Consider the following 13,244-nt stretch of genomic DNA (forward strand, 5'->3'; position numbering starts at 1 on the left):
CAGTAACACAGTGTGTCTCAACAGTACTCAAATTCTGTCCAAATTCAGCTCATTTTATGTATTTATTTTACAATGCTGTCACTCTCAGACTGTACAGTGTCAAATGCTAGGAACACATATAATTAATTGGAGAGGATTTAGAATTTTCATGGAAATGACTGAGGAAAAACAACGAACAATCTCAGGAAAGCTGGTAGCCTGGCCAGAATTCAGCTCAAGCATATCCTGAATACAAGTCACGAGTGTCATTGCTACAACAAACTTCTCTGTCAAATCTGACTATATGTGCATTCACTTGGTATATGGCTTGTGTTATTTGAATCAGTTCTTGAATGCTGTTATACATAGGCATATAAGGAGCATCCTTCATGTAGCCCCAGTAATGAGATGTCCAAGGAAATCAAATGTGATAACCTTGGTAACCTTGGGGTTTGGCCATTTTCCAGAGTAATGCTCATCAACAATTTGAATTACTTGATCAGGGTGTTGCCAAGCAGCAAATTTGAGTCATCAGATAAGAAATATAAATTGTATGGGGTAGTGGAAAACATTTCTTAACATACATTTTACATCTACATTTTAATAAAAACTATTCAAAAGAATTCAACATTGTCACTGAATTCATTATACCCATAAAAGTACTTAGGTTAATTAATATGCATCTAAATGTATCATGTAGTAATACCCATTTAACTATGTATTTATCTGATGCATTCCATATTCAGAATGTTTTAAAGTAAGTAGATGAATTATCACTATTTCTTTCCATTTTCTTTAGGATATGCCATTCAGAAAGTCCAGAAAAATGAGAAGGGATTGAAATTGGCGGGGGTGGACAGCATTTTATAGTCTATGCTGATGGTAATAATTTATTGGGTGAAAACATGCCATAAAGAGAAACACAGAATCACCATTATATGGTAATACAGTGGTATTGAAGTAAACACAGACAAAAGTATATATATATATCATCTTCAGAATGATATACAGAATCGTACTGTAAATGAAGATGATAATCGTTTGAAGATGTGGCACAGTTAAAATAACTGGGAGTGGCAGTAACAAATCAAAATTACATTTATGATGGTAGAGGAGCAGATTAGTTTCAGGGAATGCTTGCTTGCATTCAGTCTAGAATCTCTTGTTTTGATCTGCTGTCAAGATATCAAAAGATTAAAATATATGTAAATAAATTTACACGTAGTTCTGTATGGATGTGAAACATGGACTGTCACTTTAAGGGAAGAACAGGGTACTGAAAGGAATGTTTTGACCAAAGACAGAAAAAGTGATGGGAAGTTGGAGAAAATTGCATAATTATGGGGTTCATAATCTATACTTTATCACAGACATTATTAGAATAATAAAATCAAGGGAGATCAGATGAGTGGAGCATGCAGTGCACCTGGGCAATGTCAGAAATGCATATGAAATTTTGGTTAGAATACCTGAAGAGGAGAGTCCTGCTAAAAGACAGGTATATATGGGATAATATTAAAATTAATGTTAAAGAAATGGGGTGGGAAGGTATTTGGATTTATGTGGCGCAGAGTGGGGATCAATGAGCTCTTTTTTTGTGAACACACTATGAATCCTTGGTTTCCATGAAAGGCATGGAATTTCTTGAGCATATGTGTGACTGTTAACTTCTTAAGAAGGACCCCTATTCCTTGCAATTAGTTTGGTTAGTTATGCAAGAAGCTTATGTTGTTAAATATGTTTATAATTTCTCTGTATGTAATTTATTGTATTGTAGTTCTGTTACCTAAACACCTGTCATATTTGTTGACATTAAATTAATTTGTCTTCTTAGCTTACAGTTAATTGCAAAATATAGAATTGTTATTTTTGTTTGTATCTAGTAATGACTTCCTTGTTCATACATCTTCATCTATAATTGAAGTCTGAACAATGTAAAGGATGGAAACATTTAATTCCCCATTTGTTGGCCTCTGGTTAGTCTTATAATGATGTTAGTTTCTGTGATTATTTCAGTGTTTGACATATGTATATTTCTTCCTAGAATTGTTTATCTATCCTATCTCGAGGTTAGACTAAATGAACCATATCTGAGAGATGTAAATGCTTTTCCACTTATTTCCTCAAGAGATACAGTCTTTTAAAAATGCAATCATTTAACATTTCTCTTCTTGTCAACAAATACTACGCATCCTAAGAAATATTTATGTTGTAATTATGTGCTTGGTCTTGAACTTGAGTCAGTTTGAGTATAACTATCATCAATGATTAACTATTCATTGGTGACAGTATAATTATTTGAAGGTACTTGTACTAATTTGTGTTCATAAAGTTGTAGCCACATTGATAATCTTTTTTTACATCAACTTTTGTTTTGAAACAACTGTCAATAAGGAATCTTGTCACACTAAGCACATTGCTTCTTGACAAAACTGCATAATCATGCAATGATGTGACAAGTTTTAGGAAAAGGAAGTATTCTCAACATATTGATTTCTGTTGTTAAGAAAGATAGATCTACTTGAGAGAGTTGATTCATCTTGAAGGAAGGGTAAGTATAGGTTTGAGTTAGGTATAAGTGATACTACCCTGATTAGTATGAAGTTGGATATTTTATTTCATAATTTGGGTTAGGAATATTTCAGAGTAATATTTTTAAAATATAGTACACTTTTACTTTCCAAAATGTGTCTAATTAACTGTGCTCTTAATATTCTTCACTGTTTGAATGGGATTATATTTGTGTCTGTCAGCTTCTGGATGACTGTTTTTTCATTATGTATCTAGAAATATCCAGTCTGGATTTTGGTTAGGAGAACATATATTCTTGACACAGACGTCTGATAATTTAGTATACTCCCTAAAGGAAAATGTTGGGATGGACAACTTTTCCCATCAACATCCTTACTGACTCTTTCATAATCATCATGATTCCCCATGCTATACCTTGTAAGAAAAGCAGATGAATGTGTTGTTAAAGAAGCCAAGAACCTACTTTCAACTAACTGACACTGTCAGTGGTAGAAGTTCTGGATATTTACGAAGATAAATTTAACACAAATCGAGGGAAGGGGTAGCCTGGCTGCAGTATATGAGTATGTACTGTCATGCTGTAGTAGACTGTACATATATAAGCACATGCTCACACAAGAGAACTCCTATTTAATGTTCATCTGTTTAGGGGTTTTCCTCCATTTAACAATCAATTTGAATGATCCCAAAGCCAATAATGTCAGTGTCAAATTTCCTTCATTTACAACTTTCTTGAGTTTGGTGTTCAAATCTTCTGCTCCCGAAAGAAACATGAAACATGAGTTTTAATTTCTCTCTCGCTCTCTCTCTCTGTGCATGTGTGTGTGTGTGTGTGTGTGTTTAAGTGCACAACGAGGAGAGTCTGGTACAGCTTCTGAAATGCTTATTGCTGTAGTACAAGAGATGTAATTGTACAGTTAATTATTAAGTTGTGTCAAGTCGCAATGGTGGACAGCGTTTTCCGTACTCGATCACTGGGCACAGCAGCTGAAGGTGTGCGAGACCAATATGCAGATGGAAAGGCAGCTCATGTATGGGAGATCTTCATTGGAGATAAGAACTCACGGACACAGCACTACCGAGATTTTCTGGTGGGTCTGCTTCGTGGCAAGGGTTGTAGAACTGTATTGGATGTTGCCTGTGGAACAGGGTGAGTTACTTATTTTGATGGATAGCATTTCATACATTATCCAAAATGATGATTTGTATATTCACAGGGACTTCTTGAAATGCCATTGCATCACAAACCCTGCAGTTTATGTAGAAATGTATTTTCATTCCATTACACTTCTGACAGCAGAATTTTGTTCATGTTCTTTCTGCACTCATTATATTGTGACATATTTAGGGGTGTGACTATAGACAGGTTTTGGATTGATGACCAGATTTATTGCACTCTTATATATCTCTTTACTACACTTCACAAATCACTATATGACACACACAGACCAGTGTCCTCAGTCTCTTACATTCTCCACTAGCCATATCCTGGCAACAGCTTCTACTGAGGGTGACTCCTCAGCTTCCAATGCAGAACTCTTCTCAATAGACAAACCAACTAACTGGGTGTCAGGCTCATGGCTATCTCACACCAACCTCCTAGTGTTCAGTTCACAGGCTGACTTTCAACTGACTACTGACAAGTGAAATCTCTCACTCACCAACCAGTTACTTCACATAACTTTACTCAACTGAACTGCTGACAACTTCCCCTTTGGAACTCAACTTACTCTTCTTATAACATTCTGGCACAAACCACAGAAAACACCATTACCACTGTTACAGTTCAACAGTACCTCAACCGTTGCATGTGTATCCATTTCCGCAGGAACCCGTATACGAAGCAGTTGCCTGGGTATTGTTGCCATGTTTACCAACCATTACTTCAAAGCAGATATTTGTTCATCCATCTACTGCATAGCAATGGCTGTATTCATTGTCAATTTCAAGGTCTCTGCTTAGTAATAGGTCTATACACCACAATACTGTTATGTGTTTGAGTGCCTATAGATGAGGTTTAGATTTGTAACCAGATTTATTGGACTCATAAACACATAGCTTGTAACTACACTTTACAGTTCACTACAGCATGCACTGAGTCTTCTCAGTCTGCTGTGTCTTCACAAGTCATTGCATGGTTACAGTTTTCTAACAAGGGTTACTCCTCATACACTTATGGCTTAAGAAATGCAAATTCATCATGTGATTTTTGGAGAATAGAAGAATGGACACGACATGCCATTTCACTTCATATTATGACATTATAACTGAAGAGACAGCTGTTACTAGGTCATGGCACAGTAAACAACTCATCAGCATAACAACTGCACACGCAACAGAGGAACATGTGTGGTCTGCATGGACACAAAATGGTACATGGTACAATATGTTTGTGTTTATGATTTTTATCTGAAAAATGTCCTGATCTGATATATATTTAATGATGTACAAAGAATTAAGACTATGTAGAATTTGGAAAGGATATGATTAACTCAGTTAATATTAGGTTTGTATTTGCAAATAAATGAATGTAAGAATTAAGAACAGACATGTAAAATCATGGAGACTGAAATTGGAAACTAAAATATAGCAAAAAGTTTATCTTTTGGAATATAATGCTGGTAGTATGTTGAAAGTTTGCTGATATTTGGGAGGAATATGCCATCTCCATCTTCAGTGTCAAAGAATAAGCCAAGCAACAAACAAGCATGGAGCACAAAGACTGCTTGCTGCCTGCTTCATGCTGGTTTCTTGCTTGGCTTATTCTTCAGCCCTGAAGGTGGAGGTTACACGATCCTCCAAACTGTCAGTTGACTTTCAATGGACTACACAAAAACCTTTTGTAACCATTGCTGTGAGAGCCTCAGATCCTGCATAAAATGTAGCAAACCATTTTACTTTTTCTAACTGCAAATTAAAATATATATTGCATCCATTCCAGAATTGATTCCATAATGCTGTTGGAAGAAGGCTTTAAAGTAACTTCTGTCGACGCCTCTGATAAAATGTTGAAGTATGCCCTTAAAGCTCGCTGGAATCGTAGGAAAGAGGAAGCATTTGATAATTGGGGTGAGTGAGATTCTTTATAAGATATGAGGCTCTCCTGGTGCTATACTGAACTGTACTGTGTTGTCACTGGGTGCACTGTACACTCCCACCGTTTCTTTGGCTCTTTAAAAGCCTTGAGTCGAAGCCCTCTAGACTGATGCCTTATTATATCCCATGGTTTTTCTCATGCATAGTCAGAGATCTTTAATCAAAGCCCATCTAAGTCAGGCATTGACATAACGTCTTCTCTTGGACTGCTGGCAACAGGGTATCCCAGCTTCCCTCTGTCAGTCACTGACAGAGACAGCTAGGTCATCACCATTGGTTGCAGCTGAACCCATAACCAAGCTCTAGCTGAGCCCTAAGATTCCTCTTCCTTACCAGTTTCTTCTGCTGGTCAGACCATTTTCCTTCTTGATGGTCAATCTACTCACATCCATCAAGATGTCTCTTTCAGTCTCAACCACATGGGCCCCTTAACAGAGTCCCTGAAAGATAATGGCTGCTTCTCCTCAGCAGCAGAGGACTCAACAACTGAGCCCTCCTATGTAAGAGGCAGATCTTATTTTCTCAGATTACTGATGGCAGGATATCTGCAACCACTCACATCATTCACAAACAGGAACAGCTTCACCTCCACTGCTGGTCCGTGCTGGACTCACAACCGAGCTCGAGTCAGTGGCTCACATACTTGAGAAGACCATTCCTTTACTTAACCTGCTTCTTCACTGCCATGTCTGTTTATCCTTCTTGGTAGTTGGGTTATTCACCTGTATCAAGAGATCTCTTACAGTCTTGCCTGCAGTGGACACCTCAGCAGAGTCCCTGAGATATTTTGACCGCCTTTCTGTGACTGCAGAATAATACAATGACCAGTCACTCAGTGGTGATTATGAAGAACACTGCCTTCTGTGATGTGATGTCATGTAGTCTGGTAGAAGGGCATCACAACCCAGAAGGCAGTGTTCTTCATTTTCCAACAACTATCAGATATGACAAAGTTAGAACAGAAGAAACCTCAGCAGTTTCTTATGAACTTAAGAATTTCTGCTTGATTAAACCTGTCACTGGCATTGTACTGCTACCTAAAAACATAATTTTGAATGTATTATAATAACAGATCAACATGAACAGAAAATTAGATTCATTTATAACAGAATAACTGCCATATTTTCCATCACAGATGTTGAATGTAGTAGATGTAACAGACATCTGTCCATCCATAAATCTCATGTTTTGTACATAATGCGATAATAACAAAATGAATTTTGATGGAATCTGGTATTAAGTTTTATACTAAAACCTTGCCGCCAACTTTGAGCCAATTGTCAAGGTAATGTGGCAACCCTATGGGCCTTCATGGCCTGTTACAGGGATAGCTTTACTTTTTTACTTTTTACTAAGAACTGTTAGGTTATTTTAATTTTTGAGATTTAAGGTTTCGATTCATATATTCTTTGAAGTTATAACACCATGTGGCTTGGAAGGTGGGAATTTTTTGGAGGAAGATAATGCCTCCAACTTCAGGGTAGAAGTGAGCCAAGTTTGGGAAAATGGCTGGTTATGTGGAAGAGGTACTTGAAGAAATGTGTCACAGGGGAAAGGAATGATCCATTAAAGCCACTGATGGGGAGGAGACAGAATCCCACATGGGACATTAGTCCTTAAAATGTGAAATATATGCCAGTGTGATCAGTCTGTAGGTTGTCCAGGAAGAGGGTGCACTATTGTTCAATTTTCCAATTAACAAATTAACTATTCCCAAATATAAGTGAAATAAATATCAGACAGTGCATTTGTTCTCATGGCATGTACATATGACAAAGTGCTTGCAAGAACTTACTATTTTCTTAATAATGGAAGGAAACGATACATTAAAAGTTTTACTGAGTAAAATTATAAATGTAAAGTATTTTATATGCAGTACATGGTGCTAAGTGATGATTGTCTGTGCCCTACAGTGATTGATGAAGCCAACTGGCTGACACTTCCTAATGATATTGCTGAAATTCTTGGGGATGGTTTTGATGCAGTTATCTGTCTTGGTAACTCCTTTTCCCACATGCCCGACACCACAGGTGATCGTCAGAATCAAAGGTATATTCTAATTGTCACATTATTACATGAGATAGCCTGTTTGAACACACAGTGATTGATATGAAAAGAATAAGCCATTAATAATTTAAGGTCTGAAACCATTATTATGCAGTGCAAACAGGATTACTTCATTTTGAGCTAACAAATGCTGACATCCTCTTCTTTCTACCTGACATATTAAAATTCGCTTAGGTGGGTTGTAGTCCAACTGGGTCCACTCGGCATGGCAGCCACTGATTGGCCTATTGTAGCCTGCCCCGTGCGATTATGATGGGGAATTTGGTGGAATGAAGATTGGCAGGGGAAACCGAAGTACTCAGAGAAATCCCGCCCCAGCGCCACTTTGTCCACCACAAATCCCACTTGACCAGACCCGGGATCGAACCCGGGCCACCGCAGTGGGAAGCCAACGAATAACCACTTGAGCTATGGTACAGCCTTACCTGACATATACTATTGTAGCAACCAATTATTATTTCATAGTCCCTCCCTTAAAGGAGGAATGTACACATAATATTAATGAAGTGAATCAACTAAATAATTTCTTAAAAAGGAAATGTAACACATGTTGTAAAATGAGTATGTATTATGTATAATTAAATTTTCATTGCATATACTATATTGCAAGGGATTAGAAATGCATACAAATTTTTAGGCAGAGAGCTTGACAGGAAGAGATCTCTTGGGAGACTTATTGTGGATGAGAAGATAATATTAAAATATGCCTTAAACAAATAGGATGTGAGGATATGGCCTGGATTAATTTGGCATATGACAGGGCCTAGTGGCAGGCTATTTTGTGAATGTGGTAATAAACCTTTGGGTTCCATAAAAGAGGGCAGAATTTCTTGATTAGCTGAATGGTTATTAACTTCTCAAGGAGTCAGCTCCATGGAATTAGCTTTCTGTACTCCCAGAAATGTATAATTCAGAAAAATACAAATTGATTTGTATCAAAACTCTGAAATTTTATTCAGTTTGGTAAACTTCAATTTCTACATTTAAAATTGAAGCATCAACTTGGGCTGAATTTATACAGCATGATTTTGAGTGAAGTTGTACTGTTTTGTATGTAATATGTATCTATTCTTTGTCATAGGCTAGCACTGAAGAATTTTGAACAGTGTGTAAAACCTGGAGGATTGCTTCTGATTGATCATCGCAATTATGACCATATACTGCAGAGTGGACACACCCCATCAAAATGTATTTATTATAATGTAAGTGAAAAGAAGCTTTTAAAATGATCATTACAAAGTGTCAACTCCTCAAATCATATTTATTTTATTAATTTAAGAAATGTTATACATCTCAACCATTTGTCATGCCAGACAGTGAATACAGTATTTGAAGAAACCATTTGTCATGCCAAAGGATGAGCACATTATTGGGAGGTTATGTTTGTCAATCCATATATTTAATCTCCTGAACTACTTAATGGATTCCAGTGAGATTTGGTATGATACATTTATGTTAAAAGCTCTAAAGTGAATACCATTTTGGTTTTCATTTCAACCATGTAGCTGGGATAAAGCATTGTCAGATTTCTAAAAAATGGCTTATTAATACAAACTATGGGTACATGATCAAAAAATATACCCTTTATTTAAAATATTTTTAATATGACACATAAAACTGAATAAGAGGGAAAAGACTCAACATACTCTTACTGTATAGCACCAGGCAGGTTGCCTGAAGTTGTAATGCTTCTGATTTGTACTTGGGAATTGCTCAGTTTGAAATGTGGCCAGGACAGACTGCCTTGAGAAGTTTCTGCTGGTTATTATCATTCTTTCCAGGCAAATGATGTAATGGTGCCTCAAAGAAGGTCATGACAAATTCCACATCTTATCTGATTCATTACTCACAAATCATCCTGCTGTAGAGCTTGGCTGTTGACTATGTTGATAAATAAATCACAAATAAATTAATAATAAATAGCCCATAGGGTTGTGAGAGGTTGAGGTTGCCACATCTTCTAGACAGTTGGCTTACAGATGATGGTAAGATTGTCAACCTTACACACTGGCCACACTTTACCCCCCAGGAAGATTCCTGGTACTCATTCCTGTTAGAGGTTGAGTCGACCCAGTGCAATAGTGTGGCTGGAAGGATTAGGTAAATTGAAGGAAAAAAAATCCACCTCATCAGGACTCGAACCCGTGACCTTCTAGCTTGTAGCATAGTGCCTTAACCAACTACACTACTGCGTAACCCATAAATAATATATTTATGGGCAGGTAGGTAGACAGACAAATAAAGGAATGAAATATTCTATGGAAGCTTTGTTAACAATAGACTTGAATCTGAAATAAATGAATGTCAAAACTTTATGTGAACAATCACTCACATACATCGTAGAACTCCCAACATTTTAAGTAATACATAATGTGATATCAGAGTAGGCTATGCACAAGCTGGAATACATAATCTTTACTCTTCTCTGTATATACAGTAGAACCCACATCTGATGTTCCTTCATTTAATATTCAGTTTATTGGTCACAAGTCATAATCTCATTGTTAAATTACCTGTATTTTAGATGTTCCTCAAAAGTGTTCGAATCCACTGTTCCATAAAAACACCATAAAAGGGGAATTTCACTGTAATCTGATGTACCACTTCAGATGATGCAATGGTGAGGTAACTTCTCTTAGCATGGCATAAGCATTGTGTAATGAGCAGGTCATTGTAGTGGTAGTGCTTCAGGCTTGTTTTGGGGAGGTGTTTGGTTCAAATTTTTGTTGGAACACTGAATGGCCTGAGATATTTCACAGTTTCCTCAGTCCCACCAGGCAAATGCTGGTAGTACATCAGTTAAACCATAACATCTATTTCCAAATCAACTCCAGTTTATTATTCACTATTAATCATAGCATTCAGCTGATTCAAAGATATTGCACATATTTTCCACATACAGCTGACCTTCACTCCATTACCTTGGTAACAAAATCAACTCCTCCTAGTAGGACATCATCTATTACTGAATATCAGACAGCCATGAAATCTTTCTAAAAAGTGAAACCAGTTTCAACAAAATTGATTCCTAGTGTATGCACCATTTCTTTTTACTGAAGATACAATGTATGCAGTTTCATTTAAGGAGATGGTCTCCATCATTCATTCATCAGTAATCTGTCAAGACGACAGGTCCACAGTCTCTTCCAAAACAGTTCCTCCACTTGATGCGATCTAGAGCTTTCTCCATAAACTTGTAAAATTTAATCAAAATTGTTAGAAGTGTTTTATAGAAAATTGCCATTTTGTGTTTTGGGGCCCATTTGATTGGCCCAAATTTTTGGAGGCAGAATGTTCATATTCACTGGGCAGCAACCAGAGATTGATAAACAGTTAAATATTAGATAGGACCATGCCATAGCTCAAGCGGTTAGTCACTGGCTTCCCACTGTGGCGGCCCAGGTTCGAGCTCGGGTCTGATCAAGTGGGATTTGTGGTGGATAAAGTGGCACTGGGGACAGTTGTCTGAGTACTTTGGTTTCCCCTGCCAATCTTCATTCCACCAATTGCTCCACAATCACCCTCACCTATCATCTGGGGCTGGTAAAATAGGCCAGAAGTAACCGCAGTACAAGGGACACCACTAGGAAAAAAAATTAGATATGAATGAAATATGTGTTAATGTTCATGCACTAGTGAGGCATACATACATACATACACACAGACAGAATTAAAAAACACCTTTCTGTATTCACAGGGACTCAAAAGCTCTAAAGCCCTCAAAATCTCAAGATCAGTTCCTTTTCACAGTCACAATACTACCTCATACACTTTATGCTACAGATTTGAGAATCAAGCTAATTTGCTCAAAGTACAAGGTGTTAGTGCACTCCCTGAACACAGTATTAAATAATGTCTTTTGGTTGGTTACAGAGTCAGCACATGACAGATATCAGAACTTCTGTTCTGTATGTAAATGGCCAGCCCAGCATTGTTATAATGGACTATATGATTGATGCTTCACCCAACAGTGATCAGAATTTATCATCAGTTGTTGAAAAGAATGAGGAAGAATCTGTGAGGTAATTTTCTTTTTGTGTTACATGGCACGTTCAAATAATTTATGGACTGTATTTTTTCTTTTATAACCAAAGTTGTGGGGGTCCAGGCACCAACAGTCTAGTCTATTTCAGGCCCTTGATGGAACGCACATGAAAAACTGGAAACTCATATGGTAGAATCCATGAAGCACTACAGATGATAACAGGATGTGGCAGTCAATGATAACATAGACTCAGGGAATGTAGAGCTCAAGTTTCATCATGTTACAGTCCAGCCAGAGTGAAGGAAAGGGGATAGAAAATGAATCAATATGTGCTATGAAATGGAAGAAGGAAAGAATGTAAACAATCAGCATACAACTGAGAGTCTGTGGTACACAAATCAGTTGGGCTACACGAATAAGGCCATAACTTAATCTGTTCTCAACATCACTGTCCTAGGTTTGCCACAGTCTCCATGCTTCAGGAACAAGCTCACCCAAGTATGCAACAACCTGAGTTACACAGTCAGTATTTCCCAGAACAAATAGTGGTTCACTTTACAAATGTTACCAAGTGAAGAGGCAAGGCTTACCTCACCAAGACACATCCAGATAACAAGCCTACAGGATATGTAATTAACACCTGAACTCAACTGACAGGAAGTTTATTACTAGAACCTGCAGTACGCTGAAGCAAGTTCATTCCAAAACTATTCTTACATACCTTTCCTTACATCAACAGAACATTATGACAGATAAAATCTTATCTAAGACAAGAAGACGTGGTTAATTGTTTTTAAGCATGGCAGAATGCTGGTACAGCTTAGAAACTCAGATGGTACAGCCTAATTTAACCATCTTCTTGAAAAAACTGCTTGCTTTCTCATAGCATAATATCATCTACCAACTTAGTCGATAGCCATCTACACGTTACAGAAGATTGTTCCAAAATTAAGTAACATAATTATCCTCCTGATAAAGAAAAACATTAACACAATGTGTGCAACAGGAAAATAGGTTCTGTGAGTACTGCCTATACTTCCTTATTAAAGTTTGGGACTTCAATTTCTTATTACAGGCAATTGGATTATCAGTACAGTCAACTCTCGATTATCCGGGGGCGGATTAACCGGTTTGCGGCTTAACCGGGGCTTTTTTTTTTAAGTTTATATGTTGTTTAATATTCATTCACTTTTGTTTCACATGGTGAGTTGTAACACTATTTTCGCACTAGTGTGAACCGAGCTCTGCATTATTTCGTCCCGTTATGCGAACACAATGTTCTAGGGTGGGGGTGAAAGAATGCAAGAATTTTTGGAAAGTTTCAAGGACAAATACACCGCCCCAGGTTATTTAACGGTACCATCTCAGTGTGAGAGTGCATTGTGAAAGTAAGTATCAGTTTCTTAATATAGATCTTCAAGTGCGTTAGCAAAATGTCGGGGTTTAAAAGGAAGCGTGTTGTGTTAAGTATTCAACAGAAACTTGAAATTATCAATCAGCTGGAAAAAGGAGCTGTAGTTAAACAATTAGCAATGCAATACGGTATTGGAGAACAAACTGTTCGTGATTTGAAAAAACAAAAGAA

The 13,244-nt window shown here is 37.2% G+C and overlaps 1 protein-coding gene across 5 annotated transcripts in view; it reads left to right on the top strand.

Annotated features, from left to right (window-relative positions):
• The first annotated feature begins 2,141 nt into the window (after window positions 1–2,141).
• Window positions 2,142–13,244, top strand: part of LOC111874971 (glycine N-methyltransferase) — a 12,576-nt gene continuing 1,473 nt past the window's right edge. The window contains exons 1-6 of one of the 5 annotated variants that reach the window (XM_023870882.2): window positions 2,142–2,530; window positions 3,429–3,661; window positions 5,453–5,580; window positions 7,521–7,656; window positions 8,756–8,876; window positions 11,548–11,696. In XM_023870882.2, the coding sequence (XP_023726650.1) occupies window positions 3,456–3,661; window positions 5,453–5,580; window positions 7,521–7,656; window positions 8,756–8,876; window positions 11,548–11,696 (740 nt within the window). In that variant the 5' untranslated portion in view covers window positions 2,142–2,530; window positions 3,429–3,455. Of the gene's footprint in view, window positions 2,531–3,356; window positions 3,662–5,452; window positions 5,581–7,520; window positions 7,657–8,755; window positions 8,877–11,547; window positions 11,697–13,244 lie in introns of those variants that run through there. The other 4 variants (XM_023870880.2, XM_023870883.2, XM_023870884.2 and 1 more) reach the window with 4 other exon arrangements.

Source organism: Cryptotermes secundus, unplaced genomic scaffold (assembly GCF_002891405.2).
Source record: "Cryptotermes secundus unplaced genomic scaffold, Csec_1.0 scaffold795, whole genome shotgun sequence".
Taxonomy (NCBI): Eukaryota; Metazoa; Arthropoda; class Insecta; order Blattodea; family Kalotermitidae; genus Cryptotermes; species Cryptotermes secundus.